A 20,056-nucleotide genomic window follows, 5' to 3' on the forward strand; every position below is an offset into this window, starting at 1 on the left:
TCCGCCCCTCATCCTCCAGTCTGGCACCTGAGGTGGCCACCTCAGTTCGCCTCATGGTAAGGCCAGCCCTCCCCATCCTGGGGGCTGGGGCCCTGCCTAGGTTACTGCAGCCTGCCAGGGCTGTTCAGAATCTCTGCAGTGCTGCCTGCTACAGCGTTGACCCCAACATGCTCTTCCTGCCCTCAGTCCCACCTCTGGCATGCCCCCCGCATCAGGGCTTGCAAGGAGGCTCTCAGAAGGCAGCTTTATGGTTGTCTTCCACCGTGCTTGTGCTGGGGGAAATTCTCCCCCAGCTGGAACCAGGGCTTGTAGAGCCCCTTTAGGTTGCTACAGCCCTTTTACACAGCATAAGGGGACTAGAGCCAGTGAGAGGATATGACTCTTGATATAAAAAATGGAGCACATCAGTGTGTACAGCAGGTGGTAGCTGAGCAGGAGGGCACGATTGTCATCTTAAATGTGGAACAGGGTTGGGACTAGAGCTGGTCGGGAATTTTCTGACCAAGTTTAATCAGAAAATGTTGATTTGTCAAACCCAAACTATTGTGCCGAAATGTCTCAGGTTCGATGACCTTTGCTTAAATCCCAAGCAGAGTTCTGGTGGATCCTTGTCTGGTTTCCTGGCGGGCTGCTGGTGAACATGTGTTTCCAGGGTCTGGCTCTGGGGCAGCCCCACTGTGTGGATTGCTCTGGGGGATCCCAGCTGACTCCCAGGACTTCCTGTGGATGGAGCCGCCCCAGAACCACAGATCCTGGGAGCCCTGGCAGCTGCTGAATGAAGTTGACATGATTCTTGTCAGTTTACCTGTCGCTTATAGAAGCCACACATGGTGTTTCCAAAACCATTGGGGTTTTTTTTCAGAATTTTCAGTTCACACAGGAAACTTTGAACAATTTGGTTTCGGTCTGAATCAGAATGAAGGCAGAATTCTAACTGTCAAATTTCCCTTGAACCAGAAATCCTGAATTTCAGCCAGCTGTAGTTAGGACTAGTCTGGTAATCTGCTGTCCTGTGTGGAATCTGGGGTTTGTCCTAAGCCCCTAAAGGGAACTAGGGAATGGAGAGTGGGGTTTTCAAAAGTGCTGAAGTGATGTAGAAGCACAAATGCCATTGAAAGCCGATTGGACTTGTGCTCAGAAGTCACTTCAGGGCTTTTGAAAATCCCACTCAGTCTAATGTTGTTTTCAAGTGAGTCCCTTTTGGTTGACCAGTGGAGCATCACTGATGGGCTCCCAGAGGAGCCACACCCCAGAAGGTGTCTGTGACACTATGCCTATGAGAAGACATGAAGATGCCAGACAACTCTCTCTAGGAAAAACAAAGAAGTGAATGAATGTTTCAAGAGAAGGGTATTTTTGTGACATTGTCTATTTTCATAATCACCACAATGAGGTAGCGATGGCTGAGTTGCTGTGGTCAAGGTTAGGCAAGTTGATGGAAAGAATCATATTGTCCATCCTGCTTTGAAGCAGGGGGTTGGACTGGATAATGAGGGGTCCCATTATCATTTATGATAATGCTAAGCTGTAGCACAAATTTGCAGTGATGTAAGAACAGTATTAAACCTATTCTGTTTTCCCTATGTACTGTAGCACAGGTGATGTTATTCAGTCATGTAACAGCCCTCATGGGTCTCAGCCTAATGAGGATAGCAATCCAAGCTGCAAACAACTTTATCCTGAAATTTACATTCCTGGGATTTGCCAATTTGTGCCATACTTTGTTAATGTTTCTCTTTGAAATTTTGTTTCATCTGAAGTTTTCCAACCAGCTCTATTTGTGATAAAAACTTTTGCTCCTCAGGATCCAACCAGCACGCAGCGGCCTGAGAATCAGGTAGCTGGAAATATAGCAGAGGTGCTAGTCCTGTTGGTCTGGCGCTCTGTCTCTGCTCATAGCTAACAGCTTTACTCTTCCTGATTAGAGCTATTTTTACCAGCAGGATTGATATTTGGAAACTTGATACATTACAGTGTCATTCTGCCATTAAATCGGCACTTGTGCACCAAATGTACACTGGCACACATCTGTTTTGCAAGTGAAACCACCAGCAATTGCATATTTTCTCTCCTCCCGCCCTTTATTTGTATGCTATATGAATAGGTTGCTTATAAAATGTGTATCTTCATGTGTCAGGTACCATTACTATGGCATTGCAGTGAAAGAGAGCTCTCAGTATTATGACGTGATGTATTCTAAGAAAGGAGCAGCCTGGGTCAATGAAACAGGAAAAAAAGAAGTAACCAAACAGACAGTGGCGTATTCACCACGATCCAAACTTGGAACGTTACTGCCAGAGTTTCCAAATGTCAAAGATCTAAATCTGCCAGCCAGTCTGCCAGAGGAGAAGGTAATGCTTTTGAAATATTTCTTTGGCTTGCCTTGCTTTTTTTCCTGTTGATGAAAGGTTGATCTAAAATACAAGGATCTTAAAAAACAGTGAGTTTAATAATGCCTTGGCTTTATTTATGAGGGACTTAATTGCTCCATGTGCTAGGGGCACGTATTTTTCTCTCACTAAAATGTCTGACAAAAAATCTACTGTAGCTTTTTCCCCCCCAACATTTCTGAGTTCAATGTAAACTCATTCTGTAGGCACAGTGTATACAGTAAGAAAGGGTTAGCAACGGGTATCCGTTTATGTCACCAACTGTGATATTCTAGGCCTCTGTTTCTGTAATTGAGTATACCATCTACAAAGTCTGAACTCCCTTGTTTGCAAGCTGAAAGAAATCTATTATAACACTTTCCTGAGGAAAGAGTGTATTTATTACATTTCTCCTTCCTGTAGGCTGGAAAGCGAAAGAAATCTTATATGTGCATATGGCAAAATGTCTTGACTCTTCATTGATCTACTTTGCAGACACTATTCATGTGTTTAGTAAATATGTAGACTCAACAAAATAAATAGGGTTCTCTATATCCTAATTAAGGGCTATGTTATTCCTGTTGATCTCATCAAGGCTTTTTTGCTCATTTAATACTTGCAGAATCTCCATCAAGGAATCCTCTGTAGGTCTCAAAAAGGAGAATTTAGCTTTAAGACTTGCATTGTTCCTAATAGTTATCTAATTGAACTCATCACTTCAGCTGATTTTAGTATTTTTTGCAATTACATATTGAGGGAAACCGCCATGTTCCTTTTGTACTGTGTATTTTGATAGTAGTTTTTAAAGCAGAAGTTTTTTTAATTTAATTTGATTTTTTTTTTAAGTAAAATCATCTTTCATGTGTCTTTCCTTTTCTTTCTCAGGTTTCTACCTTTATTATGATGTACAGAACTCACTGTCAGAGGATACTAGACACTGTAATAAGAGCCAACTTTGATGAGGTATGCGAGAAAGAAAGAAAGAGAAAGAAAGAAGAGAGAAAGAAAAGAGCTGTAGTTTAATAACATTTAATGTCTTCAGGACTTCTGGAGCATATTTTGAATGTGATATTTCAAATGATAGATTATCTGGTACATTTTTGTGAATAATAGAGGATATTTGCACTAGTGTATCTAGGTGCTTTATACATGATAACTCTTACTTATATCATCATGTAAATTAGAGAAAAAATCTACTAACTTATCTAGTCTACCCCTCCTCCAATGCAGGATTGGCCCCATAGTATACTCTAAGTGCTGGTCAGTCCAATTTTATGTGATTCAAAAAATGAGTCATCCGTCACTTTCCTAGGGAGATCTTTATACAGTAACGTATCAATCTTAGGGAATTTTTCTCGAAGTTCAGTATAAATTTGCCATTGCCCAGTTATAACCCTGTGCTGCTAGTAACACTTACCATTGATTGCTTGGATATCTGTTAGGAATGGGCATGTATTCTGGATACAAGATTCAGACTGATTCATTGCAGCCAGTCTGAGGCACCACACAGGTTTGACTGGCTTCAGTATATAAACTACCCCCACAAATATGCAACCTATTTTTCATAGTCTGAGAACTTTCTGGTCATGTACTTACAAAGCCTTTGTTATAGTTCAAGAACTGCAAACTCCCAAAATTGCTAATGTGTAAAGTAATTTGCAATTGCATATGGAGAAAGTATTTAGTTAAGGGAAATAAGTCTGAATACACAGAGACTGGGATTTGCAAAGGAACCTAAGGGAGTCAAGACACCCAACTCCTACTGAAAGTCAATAGGAACGGGGCAACTATTCGGGTCGGCCTCTTTGAACATCCGAGCCAGAGTGGGGGCAGAATTCCCTAGGCATGTCTCTCATGCTGCATTATTCCCCACACTTTTCCAGTTTCAACCTGAGGCTCTTTAAATGATTACATCCAGCCTAGATGTTTTCATTTACCCAAGTGAAATACGAATGCTCTCCCATTTTACTATTTTCCTTTGGTAGCTTCCTTGTTAACAATCACCCATTTTCAAATGGGGATCAAGGCAGTTTCTTAATGAGAGTAAAACGGACACATAGCTTATATAAGGTAAATACCCCCTGTTCTAGTCCCATTGACTTCAGTGGCACTGAATAAGCATCTATATAGGAGCGTTTGCAGGATCGGCTCCACAATAGTTCCTTTGTCAAATATCTTGTTGGGAAATCCGATAGTTTTTCAGCACCTCTGATGGCTATAAATTTTATAGGCCTGATTCTCCCCTGCTTTGCACTTTGTGTAGTTATTTACATCAGTGCAAAGTGGGTCTAAAATACTATCAAATTGGAATACTTGTGTTTTGATTGCTCTAAAACTCATCAAATCTGTTCCCATGGAAAATGGCTTTTTTTTCTAAATGAAAATTTTAACAGAAAACTTCTGATTTGGCTGAAATTCCCACCTACCTTTTTTTTTTTTTAAATAGATTTCCCCTCCTTCCCTATTTCTCTCCTCTCCTCCCCCTTTTCCTTTCTAGTGAAAACATTTTCAGTTTTCATTTAAAAAAAAAACCCCAAAAACCAGAAAATTTCTTTCAAAAAACCAAACATGTTTTGTTCCTTCCAAAAATGTCCATGGAAAATACTTCCCATATTTTGACCACCTCTAGTCCTCTCCTGGCCTTCACTTTGCACATGTATAAATGTCTACACCCGGTGCAAGCTGTGGAAAATCAGGCACTATATGTGGAAGTCAAGGAGCTGCACTCATAGTGCCTGCTGGTGGAGAATAAAAATTGCATGGCATGCATGGAACCCTTGCAGTCTGCTAAGGCAAAAGCTTTCTTTAAACTGATCTCACCACTTTATCCTCCTGTGCATTTATCTTATGATGTACCATGTTTATCTAAGTTACAGCATAAGCCTGTCCAGGTAGGGACTCTGTCATGTGAGTTTTGAGCAGCACCATGTACAACTGTGGTGCCATATCAGTAATATGGAATTATATCATTTAAGAAAAAAATCATATTTGCCATGTTTAATTTGTGTGTGTGTAATTCTAGGTTCAAAGTTTTCTTCTGCACTTTTGGCAAGGGATGCCGCCTCACATGCTTCCTGTATTGGGTTCTTCCACTGTAGTAAATATAGTTGGGGTTTGTGATTCAATATTGTACAAAGCTATTTCTGGAGTTTTGATGCCAACAGTACTGCAAGCATTACCTGACAGGTTAGTATGCTCTGCAGTATTGACCATTTTTGTTTGAATTGTTTTTGTTAATTGTGTGGATTTGTTTTCACTATTGGTGCAGTTCTTAAAAAGCATAATTTCCCTACATATTTCCTATCTCCTGAATCCAAGTCAGAATCAGGTTAAATGAGTTTATAGATAGATAGAAATGTCTCATAGCATATAGATGGTCATGTTGCAGATGGCATGTGCACGAGTGCCGACCAGAAATCTATTGGCAGTGGAATGCCTTCATTATGCCTCCTTTGAAAACTTTTAGAGAGGCTGCTCGGTCACTTCTCCAGGGCTGAGAGCTCAATATTCTGAGTTATGGCTCCAAGAGGAGTTATGGCTCCAAAATGCATACGCAAGTGCAGAAATCCAAGCATTGGTCTCTGTCACAGTCTCTGACCCAAATTGTTCTTCCACTTACCAGGAGTAGAATGTGTGTGGGGGCTGGGTGTAAGGCTGACCTCTGAGAGAACATGGATGCATTTAAATACTATAGTGGGCAGGATAGAATTGTGCCCATTTGGGGGTCACTTTCTTCGCATGGTCCAGAACCAGGCCTACACAGCCTATCTCTACAGGAAAGATACATAGTCTTTCCACACTAGTTTGAGAGCTAAATTCTCCTTTCTGATCTACATGTCAGATCTTGTCTGTTCTCTTCCTACATGTAATTCATTTGTGTCCATGGAGTTTTGCTTACATAGAGACAGCAGGGTTAGGGTCAACAATTAACTGCAGAAAGTTTTATTCAACCAGCTTCTTTTTCTCTTTGTGAATTATCTGAAAACAGACTTAGATTTTTATGCATTTGTTCAATATTCAAAATTATTTGACAAAATTCAGCACAAGATTTGCTAGCAATTTGTTGAGACTGTTGCTTTGAGTGTTCACTCTTTGCACTGTACGTTTGGTCACCTACGTTTTATTGTAGCTCTAATTACAGCAGACCTTTTCCGGCTTTTGTTCTACTTACTTAAACTAGAGTGCAGTGTTCAGACTGTATGGTTTGTTAAGTAGATGCAAAGTATCTGTCTGCAGCCAGGAACAGGGTACAAGCATGGATTTCTTTGGTAAATCTTGCAAGTTTTTGCAGACTTCAGCTCCCTCCCCTCCCCCCCCCATCTATTTCATCGGAAGGATTAAATTGCATAGCAGCTCTTTTTTCAAGCTGCTTAGTTCTTTCAGAGCAAATAAGGAGAGACTTGAGTGTGAATATGGACTTTTGTAATGCATATAAAGGGCCAGATTGTGGCTGTTAAGCCATGGCCCACACTGGAGGGAGTGCAGAAGGGTCTCAAGCAATGGAGACACAGCAATGGAAGCCGTTGGAGGAAATCTTGCTGACTCAGCCGGAATTCCCTGGGAACAAATGTTGCAGTGCCAACAAAGCCAACCTTTCAGTGGGGGCATCATACACTCCCATCCACGCCCAGCCCTTTAAGATAGCCCATGTGGAGGAAGGCAGGACCGTGGCCATGTCTTCTGCAACACACCTCTTCCTGCCCCACTGTGAGTAGCTAGTGTCCACAGGAAACTGGCTGTGCACTACATCCAATGAGTTGAGCCCGGTCCCCGCACAGGGGCTCCATAAGGAGTGGAAAAGCTTCTATGTGTCCTCCCCCTTCCATCTTTGTGTACCCATGCAGGGCTGGGCCCAGTAGAGCTCAAAACTCTAATCTTGGGTCTTATGTTCCTTAAAGTGATGTGACTGAGAGTAGGACCATGATTTTTTTTATGACAGTTAAATAGGTTGAGGCTGATCTGCCCCCACCCTCCGCCCCCTAACTGAAAACAGCAAACACAGTTGTAAGCTTAGTGAAGTATTAAGGCCGTCTTTAAAGTTGATTTGAATGAGGAAGATGAATCTGAAACTATTCCTGAGCTCAAGGTATTTGGGGTATTTTCCCTTTTGCTTCAGATATTTTCAGATGTTTTCTATGCTGTCCAAGTCCTTGATCCTGCAGGTGACTCTGTGTGCACAGTGGGGCTGCCTACAGGTGTAGGAGCTGCCCAGACAGTTGCTTGCATGATCAGGATTCAGATCTGACCTGTTTTGAGAATACAGTTCCCAAAATGTAGTCATTTAAGAAATGGGGCTATTTCTTCCCCTTTCCAAACTTCTAAAGGTCTGTTATTTTTATGCAGCTTTCTATGTTTAATCCTGTTTAAACTATTCACTAAAAAGCCATGTAACTGGGCTGCCAGTGGGCCCCATAGACGGTAGTGGGGCGAATCCTGCTCAGAAGAATTATACTAGTTTGAATGCAAAGTAACAACACTGATTTTAACAGAATTTCTCCATATATACACTGGTGTAACGGAAAATCGAATCTGGCCCAACAGTCACTCCACCCTCCTGAAGCTATGTCAAAATTTCCCTTTTATGTTATGGGCACAATTGTTAAATGTAAACAACCAATGAGACTTCTAGAACCCAGATGTGGCTGTTCAAATTGGCAATTAAGTGCATGAATTCCTGTATTATGAACCTTAATGCCAATTTCATATCCCAAATAGGGGATCTAAATGTACTATTAAGATGCCCACATCTGAAAATTGTGTCCTAGGTACCTTTGTTTATAAATGGTAACTAAAAATGATATGCTGGGTGGTGGAACACTGACTTTACATGCTTCCAGGCACTGCCGTATAAACCACACAGTGTACATTTTCTGAAGTAGTGATTTGTCTTTTCAGCTTGACTCAGGTGATCCGAAAGTTTGCAAAACAGCTGGATGAGTGGTTAAAAGTAGCTCTCTACGACCTGCCAGAAAACCTCCGAAATATCAAGTTTGAGTGTATGTACTAAGCAATCTCTTTTATATATATGAGAAGAATGTGTTATTTATCCGTTACAAATTAATTGGAAGCTAGGGAAAATGTTCTATTAGTCATGAAAAAAGATCAGCATTACAGATCTTTCATTCACCAATAATCTCCACTCACTCATGAGAACCAATTTCCTTTAAATGTAATAAAGTACAGCTCTAAGACCAGTTGCCTTTCCTTTTTTGTGGACTCTGATAAGAAATTAATTTGTTGACAGTAAGCAAGCATTAGGCATGATATTAGGCAAAGCAAATTATTAAACAAACCTATAGACTTGCACAATTTGAATACAGCTTGAGGCCCTCACTCCAAAGAAGTGCCAGAGTTAAATATGAAGGGGATCAAATTACCCTGTCACCACAGGAAAGGGCACTATGCCTTTTCAGACATGCTTTGTAGATGCCTGCAGTGCGCATCACCTATTGATAAAGCCTGCTTTATTTCACAGCTCTCCATTCTTTGCTTTTCATGAGCAGTAAATTCCACATCAGAAGTTTAAAAAAAAAACTAATTTAGGAGAAGGATTAACTACTGATCAGCATGGAAAATTAGGAGTATGTTTTGCAGAAAGTACTCAGGACATATTATAATAATCCACTGGATATTTTTGGTCATTTACTTAGTTATTCAAAAATTATGGAAAATGTGTCCTGAGACTATTTTTGTCAGTTCTTTGACAATTCAAAACTATTGAGAATCCACAACAGTGAACTCTGTTCTGCTCATATAAATATTGGGACAATGAACGTTTTAATAAATCTGAAAATATATATTTTAACTGCTCGATAGACAATATAGAAGGAATATGTAATACCAACAAGTCTGACTTCAAATATCTCTATAGATTATTTGCTTTGATCTGCAGATCTTTAGTGATTATAAAATGAGAATAAACTTGAGAACACACTAGCATTTACTTGTATTTGGTGCCTGGCTATCCTGCAAATGATTACTTACTCCTGGGCATAATAGTTACTCTTGCCTGTGCAGTCCCATTGAAGCCAGTGGAAGTACTGGTGAAAGAAAGCTGTATGGCTGGGAGTGTTTTCAGGATTGGGATCATAGATTTCAGATGCTGTATGTAGAATAAATATTTACAGCCCAAGTTACAAGTATGGATACCTCAATAAGATGCCCAGATCCCTTTTTGGGACACTCAAACCATCATTTAGAGATATAAATAGTCCTTATAATACTTGGAACTACTGATTTGAGCATCCAAATGTAAGATTTGGATGTCCTATTCAGAAGTCCATCTTTGAAAACTGGGCAATTAATATGAACAATAAATAAGTCACAAATGTGTGTCTTAACAGAAAGGAAATTCAGTGTATTTAATTGATGCTAGTTTTAACAAGGTACTTTTAAAATCAGGTGTCTTTATTTGGCATATTACCTAAATGTGTAATTCTCCTTTCCTGCAGTATCCAGAAGGTTTTCACAAATTCTCCGTCGGCAGACCTCATTAAATCATCTCTGCCAGGTAGGTATTTCAGTGGTTATCCATTCCCGATAAGTTTATTCTGTGCTGCTTTTGCAGACTGTTGTAACAGTTTGCTAAATCTGCAGGTTGGATATTGCACAAGGAGAAACTCTCTTGGAAGTAACAATGGTATATGAGGCTTTAGTACAGGGGTGGGCAAACTACAGCCCATGGGCTGCATCCAGCCCATCAGACGTTTTAATCCAGACCTTGAGTTCCTGCTGGGGAGCGGGGTCTGGGGCTTGCCCCACTCCGGCGCTGCAGCCGGGGAGCGGGGTTGGGGGCTTGCCCCACTCCGTGTGGCTCCGAGAAGCAGCAGCATGTCCCCCCTCTGGCTCCTATGCGTTGGGGCAGCCAGGGGGCTCCGCACACTGCCCCGGAGCTCCCATTGGCCAATGGCCGCTGCAGGGGCAGTGCCTGCCGATGGGGCAGCGCACGGAGCCCCCTGGCCCTGCCTCCATGTAGGAGCCAGAGAGGGGACATGCTGCTGCTTCCGGGAGCTGCTTGAAAGTAAGCGCCACCTGGAGCCTGCACCCCTGACCTCCTCCTGCACCCCAACCCACTGCCCCAGCCCGGATCCCCCTCCAGCCCTCTGAACCCGTCAGTCCCAGCCCGGAGCACCCATCTGCACCCCAAAGCCCTCATCCCCAGCCCCACCCCAGAGCCCACACCCTCAGCTGGAACCCTCCCCCCCCCACACCCTGCCTCAGCCTGGAGCCCCCTCCCTCAACCTGAACTCCTCATTTCTGGCCCCACCCCAGAGTCTGCACCTCCAGCTGGAGCCCTCCCACACCCCAACCCCAATTTTGTGAGCATTCATGGCCTGACATACAATTTCCATACCCAGATGTGGCCCTCAGGTCAAAAAGTTTGCCCACCCCTGCTTTAGTAGTTTTGTTTCTAATATTTATTTATTATGATCTTCCATAGATAAGCTACAAAACCATCCACAAATCAGTTACATGATTTGTTAAATAGTGGGTCTGATCCTGCATTCCTTATGCACCCAAAACTCCCAGTGACTTCTATGTAACAAATTCAGGATCTGATCCTAGAAGAGGTTTCAGATCCAGTTCAACCCATTGAAACCAATGGGAAACTTTCCATTGATTTTTCAATGGGGTTTGGATCAGGCCTTTGATGAGGGAAGCAATTTGTCCATTTTCTAGAGAGAAAACACCATACCTAGTTGTGACATTAAACCTCAAGTGAAAGCAAAATACAGGGCAAATATTCACTTATTGTGGTTACATACTTCAGTTTAAAACCAAGTGCTCTCAAATCCTGAACACTTTACTCGTTTTTGTTAATCCAGTCTTTATTCTGGCAGAACTAGGGAGTTTTGCCTAGATAAAAACTGATTAAGCTTGTTATGCAGATTTACCACTTTGTAAAAGATGCTCTCATAGACATACATGATGGATTGTTTTTCTTCCATAAAATTAACCTGAAAACTCGTAGCAGCATATAAAATTGAACTATTTCAACAGGTGTATTTTGTCTGTCTTTTTTCCCTTTAACATAGGACCCACTCTATTAGTTTTCTTTGTTTATCATTTTGTGAGGATTGCTTGACTATATTTTTCTGTATTTTGGGGTTTTTTTTACAATGGATTATTTTCTTCTGGGGTTTTGAAATGGTTTATTTATCAAAACTTGTTTGGCATGCCCAACAGTACTTCAGTAGAGATCATTTTATAAATAAAATTACCGTTATAATGTATTAATGTTCTTATAGCTGTGAATATAAGCTTCATAGTATCCCATTGTTTTACTGATAAAAATCCACCATGCAGGTCAACATACTATGTCTGTGATTTATTTTTCACTGACTCAGTTAGGCCACATGAACTGTGCAAAATTCACAGGGCCAGATTTTCTGATGGTATAAGTAGGAGCATCTCCCTTGACTCCTGTGGTGTTTCACCCATTGACACCAGCTGAGGGTTTGTCCCACACTGCAAGTTTGAGGGGCTACATTTGAAAACTGTATCTAATGCCCCAGATTAACCCCCACAGCAGAAATACCCCCTGCCGGAAGGAGATCTTAGTGAGGATGCTTTGTGGAGTTCCTCCTCCTTTAATTCATTTGTGGGGCGTCCTGCTGCATGAGCTGTGGGGTCTATCCACAAACCTGGTAGATCCCCAAGAATCTGCATAGATCCAGGGGAATCTGTAGAAGACCAGATCCATTCACACAGCTCTGTCCCCTCAACAGCTTCCTAAACCAGGGACTCTTCAGGCTGCCATGGCCCCCAAGGGAGACTCTTTGGAAAAGATAATACAGCCCTAATCTGGGTTGTCTTCTCTGATTAATTTACACAGGACTGATGTGTGACCCCGATCCAGCACCACCCACGTTTCTCTCAGCCTACTCCTTCCCTTTGTGCAGGGAGGCCTCTGCATGGTCCAGAGGATGGGCAGGTGGTGGTGTGGGGGCAGGTGAGCCTCCTTTTCATGTGTCAGGGGGAAGATGCACACGCAGAGTATTTCCTCCCTACATAGATTGAGGGGAAGGATCTGGGCCAATGTGTTTTTGTTCTTGGACTGACGTGGACCAAACACTGCAGCTCAAACCTTGTAGAGTTAATGGTCTAGGGAGAGAGCAGTTTGATTAGAAATGCCTGTTGAGATTTGTACTTTGTGGAAACCAAATACATGCTGAGTAGAACTGGCAAAAATGGCTTCAGAGTTCTCTCCAGCTACAGTGTCCAGTAACTTCGAGAAAGGATCAAGAGGTGTGTGGGGTTTGAGAATCAACTTAGTGAGGCTCGCTAAGGGAGCGTAAAAGGGGATGAAGTCTATTTTTAAGCTAATAAACCATGAACTAATGAGTAGATCGGATTGGATTATAGGCATCAAGAACGGTGATCCACAGTGCAGACATTACCTTTCAAATGCTGGAGGACTGGAGGAATGTGGATCTGAACAGCATTACCAAACAAACTCTCTATACCATGGAGGATTCACGTGAGGAGCACAGAAAGCTCATCATACAATGTAAGAATAAAACCCTCAAATGTGGTACAGGGAACTCTGAACTGTGTTTCCTGTTGAATGCAAAACACCACAATAATAATAATGTTCAATTTTATAATAATTGCTTTACAGTCAATCAGTTTATTAATTGAGATATTGTAGCAATGTGGTAGCACATCATTACTGGCTATTGCTTGCTTGCTGCTCAGATAAATACTGAAACACGTATCAAAAAGAAAGGTGAGCCGAAACCAAGATGTTCCACTTTGAGACATGGATATGGACAATGTTCTGTTAAAGAGATTATTTCTAGTCTTCCTAATGACTGATGCAGATCTAGGGCCCAATCCAAAGCTTATTGAAGTCAATGGAAGTCTGCCCATTGCCTTTAATGGGCTCTGGATCAAGCCCCGAATCATTTTATCTGATAGAGTAGAATGATGGTTGTTTACCCAGTTATCCTATTATGGGATAACTGCCTTTTGAATGGCTTTGACAGCAGGGCCATTTTTGTTTGAGTCACTTCCAGAGGCTTATTTTTTTTAAAAGCACTGGTTTCACAAAGCACTTTTATCAGCAAGTTAGTCTCTGATTGGCTGAAGTTTTCTTTGTGAACTTTTAGAAGTAAATATGTATCCCACATCCAGAAATCTGATTGGCTGACATAGACACTGCTTGGTTTATTGAAGAATGACTTGTAGAAACCCTGGAAAAGTTGTGCTTTCTTAAAGGGGCAAGTTAGTTTTAGGGTAGGGTGACCAGATGTCCTAATTTTATAGGGACAGTCCCGATTTTGGGGTCTTTTTCTTATATAGGCTCCTATTACCTCCCACCCCCTGTCCTGATTTTTCACACTTGCTATCCGGTCACCCTATTTTAGGGGGAAAGCTCATCTATTCCAAGTGTAAAGTAGTGACACAAGTTGCCCACAGAATGTGCATGTGATAGCCATTTCTAGCCCATAGAACTCTGACAACAAATGTGTGTGCATCCCTCGGTGTGCTACACTGAGATACTAAAGATGAGTATTCTTGTCTTTAGTAGCAGTCTCAACCTCTACCTCCAGTTGGAGTCCTCCTCCTTTCTTTCCTGAAGATGACAAAAATGCTCCCGTCTACCTCACATCCCTCACTGACCTCTGAAAGACTCATCCCCAAGCAGGAAGAAGGCCTCACATCTCCTGACCACCTTCTGCTGGCTCCATTTCCCAGAAGAGAACTGTTCTGGGATTCTTGCCAGTTCCTCCCAGCCCCTGAGTTTACCTCCTGATATGACCCTTCTGCCCACTGGTGATTGAGGGGAGTGAGCCAGGAGCTGGCAGCAGTGAGAGGTTGAGAGTAGTGAGAATTCAGGACAGGATAGGGGTAAAAGATAAGCAGTTCAGGACAAGCTGAAGCCTAGAATCCAGGCTCATCCTGGTTCCCAGCAGCCAGAAAATCTCTCTTCTTCTTTAACCATCCTCAGCATACACCCAAAACCCCTAGAAATTATCTAGTTCCCAAAGGGTTAATACTTAATACCAGTAATGTTTCTGGCCCAGATTCAGGAGAGCATCCCCATTTAGGAAGGACCCTTAAGCAAGTGCTAAACTTTCAGTGCATATTTAAATCCCATTAAAGTTAAACAAATGCTTAAGAACTTTCCTGAAGAGTGGATGGAATTCAGCATATAAGTGCTTTCCAGAAGGGGCCAGTCTTAGTCGGGTAGCAGTTTGCAACAGAAAGGGAGAAGAGAAAGGTGTGAAAGAAGGAGAGAGAGGAGAAAGACCAGAAGCAGTAACCCAACCCAGTGTACGTGTTGAGGATTACATTGAGACAAGGGTATATATGTGACACCAACCTCAAGAGGTTTTTTTCCAACTTTGCATATAGTTTCTACCTAGGTGAAGATCATTTAAAGATCTGTAACCAAGGATAAGTCTACAAGGAGCTAGTTCCAAAAGGTGAACCTTCTTTTTGGGGTGGTATTTTCAGCTCCCTTGCAGCAAATTCAGTACTGCTGTTGCAAGTCAGTATTTCCCCTTCTACTGGAAGGTTTACAGCAGGCTGGAGATTCAGCTTAATTCCTTTGAATCCTCCAGTAGTATCACCTCCTCTCTGTCCTCCTGTGCACTCTTACCACTCTTGATAGATTTTTTCCTCTGAATCACCAAGAACTCTAGGATAACTCTCCCATGTCCTGCCATTCCTTATGAGTATTGCAATAGTGCCTAGCAGCCACAGTCTGAATCAGAGATCATTGTGCTAAGCACTGTGTGCACACAGATTGAAAAGGTGTTCCCGGCCCTCTAAAGCTTGCCTCTCTGTCAGTGCTCAGTCTCATTTCAAATCCTGGTTGAAAACATAGGTAAGGGGAAGAGACAAAGACAAACTGTTCTGTACCTTTAAAAGGGACTGGTGTAGGTTGAGGTCAAGTGTTGGATGAAGATTCGGGCTGGTTCTTTCACCCAGTCCACTTTACTTATTTGCAACACGCACACACACTCACACATGCATGAAAGTGTCACATTTTTGCAGGGTGTCTCCTCACGTGGTGAAATTGGGCCCTCACTTTAGGATGATGGCATTGGGATTTCTTAATACACGTGTCCAATGTAGGTTTCCAATGCTCCTTTATATCCTGCTGGTGCTGGGAAATCCCGACACTCAGCCTCCCGAGGTTACAATTTCCAACTATAATAACTGGAAAAATATCTTCCAGATTGGCAGATTTCCACTGAACGTGATAGTCGTTTGTTAGTAGAAAGTGGCTTTTCTCGTTTTTAAGAATAGAGCTACTTCTATCATGATTTTTCTCCGGTGCTCCATTCCTTCTGGCCCCTGCAGATGTGTCTGCAATAGCTGCTTTGGGGCAGATGGTAACTTTGTAATCGGCCCTGAGTAAGGGATAGTGCATAGCGGCACTTTCCCAGCAGCTAACCAGACAACAAACTGGGACTCGGAGGATCACAGTTCCACTTGTGCTCCCCTACTCACTCACAGAGAATGTAGTAGAAGCAGCTTACTCCCCACTCTATGCCCAGCCAGGTACTGGATTAAGGCGGCAGAGCGAGGGCTCCTCCTATGCCCTGTTCCGTCCACCCTGTCCCCACTGGCTTGCTTGTAGTGAGAAGTATTGGACAAATAGAGTTCTCCCCTCTGCATCCAGGGTCCTAATACGAGCAGGTCTGAGTGGGAAAGGAAGGGGAGGCTTGCTCCCCATTGTTCCCCTGGGTGGCTGAATAACAGCTGTGACAATCTACCCCTTTGTAATTAAGTCTAAATAGAATCAATGCACAGTCATTTGTAAGGCAAGGAAACTCTTAAATGCATTCCTACTGGATCCGTTGCTTCAGCTCATAACAATACTTCCCAATCTGCAGAGCCCAATCCAGGGTGGTGTTACAAAGAATGGCCATGCTGCTCAAGTGGAGAACATCCTTGTATTTTGCATTTTTTCTCCATGTCTCCTGCACTCTTCCCTAGCTGCCAACTTTGTGCTTTGCCTCCTCTCCCTGCCCCTAGCATCCACTCCAGTGGTGGGAAATTCCTCTCTCTTGCTGTTTATAATGAAGTATAAATGGACGTGCACAGCGCATTTAAATCACCCTGTGACACAGCTGGTATAAAAGCATCTTTTCTTTTGATTTAGGGGACCATTTTTTGTAGCTCAATTGCAGAGCAATTCCTTGAGATGCTCAGACACATGATTCCTTGTCTTCCAATGGCTTCTTCTCCTAAATAAATTGGAGATTCTCCTATTTAATTGACACATTTGAACGGGCCATCTGAGTTTACTCTCTATGTTTTTGAAAAAAATATTTGGAAGAGGATTGCCTGTCTGTAGAAACTCCTTTAGGTGTAGTCAGCATGGCATTTGTGTTTTGGCAGTAAATCACTTTATAAAAGTACATTTTTGTTGTTGTTGTTGTTGCTTGTTTGATGTTACAACTAAATGACGGTTGCAGCTGAAGCACGTTTTCACAACTAAAGCATTATGCACTGGAGATTTGCTGACGAGAGGCCTATCAACAATGCTCATCCACTGGGTGTTTAAAAGATTCTCTATGCATTTCTAAATCAATTTCATGCATGGCCTTTTTTCCTCATGAGGGTCAAAGCCTAGCTTACTGCTCTGCACCATAAACACCATAAATGTGTTTTACTTCCGGGCATAGACAGCTGAAGCTTAAATCAAAAGATGAATTTCAAATGATGGGCCAAGATCCTGCTCCCACTGAAATCCTTTAAAAACTCCCACTGAGTTCCATAGGAGCAGGATAGCGACCAAGCATAGTAATGGTTTCAACCTCTTTTATGTCTTAAGGTGTACATATATACATTTATAGTTAAGTGACCTGTTGTAATTAGCTTAGCAAATTAGCGATGTATTACTGATTGTTTTGTGACAGTTGTTTTCTCTATTGTTATAAAACGGAATTAAAGTCCTGATTTGGAGTATTTTTCTTTGTTTGTTAGTGTATCAGGAGTTTGATCATCTTTTGGAGGAGCAGTCACCCATTGAGTCCTACATTGAGTGGCTGGATTCCATGGTGGACAGATGTGTTGTGAAGGTTGGTAAATAGGAGTTAGGACCCGAGTCACTTAATGTGCAGTATAACCATGTGTAATATTTGTTTTAACAAAGCAATAGGTATTTAGTAGACACAGACTCAAGATGCAAAATCTGGATCCAAATTCCAGAGTCAAAAGTCAGGGAGTGTTCAGATTCAAGGCTTTCACTCATTCCATTCTAAAAATAGGAGCCATTTGCAAAATTCGGAACTGGATCAGAGTTCAGATTTTCAACACCCCAACGTTCAAGGGTGTATGGATCTGAAGTGTTGGTTCAGACTTCTCTGTAGTGTATAGTGAATAATGTAGCATTGCAGGTGGAGATAATAAATTAATATGCCCTTTTGAGAGTTTAATGAAGATAATATTTAGTCCAGCTGATTCATTTTAGTAAATAAAGGTTAACAACTAGTTATGGTTCAGCAAGGGATTAAGCTGGGTGATTTTTAGGAGTTGCTCTGAAACACCAGTAATAGAACTCTGACCTAAATTTTAGTATTATTTGGGTGGACACTTACTGACTGAACTCATGAGCACTCTCGGCCAATCAGACATCAATACAATTTTATGCAGTATATGTAACTGTACAATTTACCATATACTTTTAGCTTCTGTCTGTGAATGATAATACATTTTGTATTAGCATGTTCTGTTGGAAAATTGCAACTCTACTTCCAGAGTCCACTATTAGACCTGTGTAAATAACTTAAGAACACTTCATTAAACAATATTACCTCTTTTTCTGTTTGCAGAATGTCCACAATTCCCCCCCACCAAAAAAAATTCCTAAATGTATCAATTGTTTGAAATTATTTAATTTTTTAAAAAGTGTCTTTAGTCTATAGATTGCTATTTGAAATCACTGTGAGTGCTTATGATGGATCATATTGGATGTGGTATTTTTTCTATTTGCTGACTAGATGAGTATAATTCTTAGGATCAACTGTGAATATAGAAAATTAACGGGCCATTTCACCTTGAATGGTCCCTTGAAATATGTGTTAGCTACTTATGCTCAACAATCTGTTCCATCTTGTATTTAGCTGTGACACTCTAAGTTTTCCAGACCCGAAGAAGAGCTCTGTGTAAGATCAAAAATTTGTCTGTCTCACCAACAGAAATTGGTCCCATAGAAGATATGACCTCACCTACCTTGTCTCTCTAATATCCTGGGACCAACACGGCTACAGTAACAGTTATAGAAAATGAGCTTTTGAGAGTGTAAACTTACAATATGCTTTCTGAGAAGTATAATTGTGAGTTAAACATGATCATCTGATGTTCACAGAAAGAAAATGCAAAGAGGATGTGAACGCACCAAGAGCCAATTAGTTTAAATTAATTAGATTAATACATTATTTTTGCAGTATATTCCCAGCAGTATTCATTATAAATTTTCTTCCTGAACTAGAGAATTGCCAAAAAGAGAGTCAAATTAAGATGAAGACCTGGATGTTGTTAGGCAGTCTGATAAATCCCTTCATTATTTATAATCCAAATGTTACCCTCCACAAGCATGAGCATTTTCTGTTTTAGAGATTATAATTTTATTGTAAGCTTCTTCTTCCTGCAAACTAATGTGTATAGAATTATCATTACGGGATGGCTTCATGTGTATCTGTTTTAATTTTTATCCTAATTTTCTTACAGTGGGATGTAGTTTTAGTGAAGGAAATGGATGGACATGGGCAGTGTTGGGCTGGGACAGACAATGGAAATGAAAATGAATGTTTGTTATCCGTGTGAAATATATATATTTTCTTGTAGGTAGCTGCCAAGAGACAAGGCTCTTTGAAGAAAGTGGCTCAGCAGTTCCTCTTGATGTGGTCCTGCTTTGGCACACGAGTGATTCGGGACATGACTTTGCACAGTGCACCCAGCTTTGGTACTTTAATTTTAATTTTACTGATTGTTAGCACAGTAAAAAATGCTAGATCAAGAGCTGTCACGCACTTTTGAGTGATGATCCCCTCTGATTTTCACATGTTCATAACTTTTTTAAAAAATCTCTTTTTGGGGTTGAAATTTTCAACAAATTTTCTGCCTCTAGGTCATTTTTTCTGTTGCTTTTGAACAAATTCCCTTCAGTTGTTTTTGATGTCCATAAGAGTGGAAGAATATAAACGTACCCCATTTTAAAAAAAAAAGAAAAGAAAAAAAAGGTTGTCCTGTTTCTTTTCACACAGAACTGTGCTTTGAAACCTGGTGTGTAAACAGTCCCTACTGAGGAGTACGTGTATGTACAAATTGAATTAGTCAACAATAGGAATGATGGAAAATTGGCTATTGTGCTTTTGTGTTTTCATAAGTGCACACTTGTCAATGTATGTTATTAGCAGACTAATAATAATGAGGATTTTGAGAGAGCAGCACTGATCCACTAGCATGTTTTCTTCCAGCAGTGCTTTATTGTGTTTTATTCTCTTAGGTGATGCTTAGATACAGGGGTGCTGGGCACCCCCAGAAGAATGTAGACCTATAGATAGAAAGCTTCCAAGCTTTGTTCAGGTACCAGTAAGCTGAGGGGAGCAGATATTGGAGGCAGGCAAGAACACTATGAAGTCCCACATGGGGCACTGGGAAGCTGGCCATGAGGACTCGGTATTACTAACCCCAAGCAATCAAAAATTGTGTGTCAGGCCACA

The 20,056-nt window shown here is 41.4% G+C and overlaps 1 protein-coding gene across 3 annotated transcripts in view; it reads left to right on the forward strand.

The window, feature by feature from the left end:
• Nucleotides 1–20,056, forward strand: part of RFX4 (regulatory factor X4) — a 131,751-nt gene that overhangs the window by 63,626 nt on the left and 48,069 nt on the right. For all 3 annotated transcript variants that reach the window (XM_043542267.1, XM_037880166.2, XM_037880158.2), the window contains exons 6-13: nucleotides 2,138–2,351; nucleotides 3,255–3,332; nucleotides 5,392–5,555; nucleotides 8,265–8,365; nucleotides 9,821–9,879; nucleotides 12,735–12,879; nucleotides 17,316–17,410; nucleotides 19,179–19,296. In XM_043542267.1, coding sequence (XP_043398202.1) covers nucleotides 2,138–2,351; nucleotides 3,255–3,332; nucleotides 5,392–5,555; nucleotides 8,265–8,365; nucleotides 9,821–9,879; nucleotides 12,735–12,879; nucleotides 17,316–17,410; nucleotides 19,179–19,296 — 974 coding nt within the window. The remainder of the gene's footprint in view (nucleotides 1–2,137; nucleotides 2,352–3,254; nucleotides 3,333–5,391; nucleotides 5,556–8,264; nucleotides 8,366–9,820; nucleotides 9,880–12,734; nucleotides 12,880–17,315; nucleotides 17,411–19,178; nucleotides 19,297–20,056) is intronic.

This window comes from Chelonia mydas, chromosome 1 (assembly GCF_015237465.2).
Source record: "Chelonia mydas isolate rCheMyd1 chromosome 1, rCheMyd1.pri.v2, whole genome shotgun sequence".
Classification (NCBI taxonomy): domain Eukaryota; kingdom Metazoa; phylum Chordata; order Testudines; family Cheloniidae; genus Chelonia; species Chelonia mydas.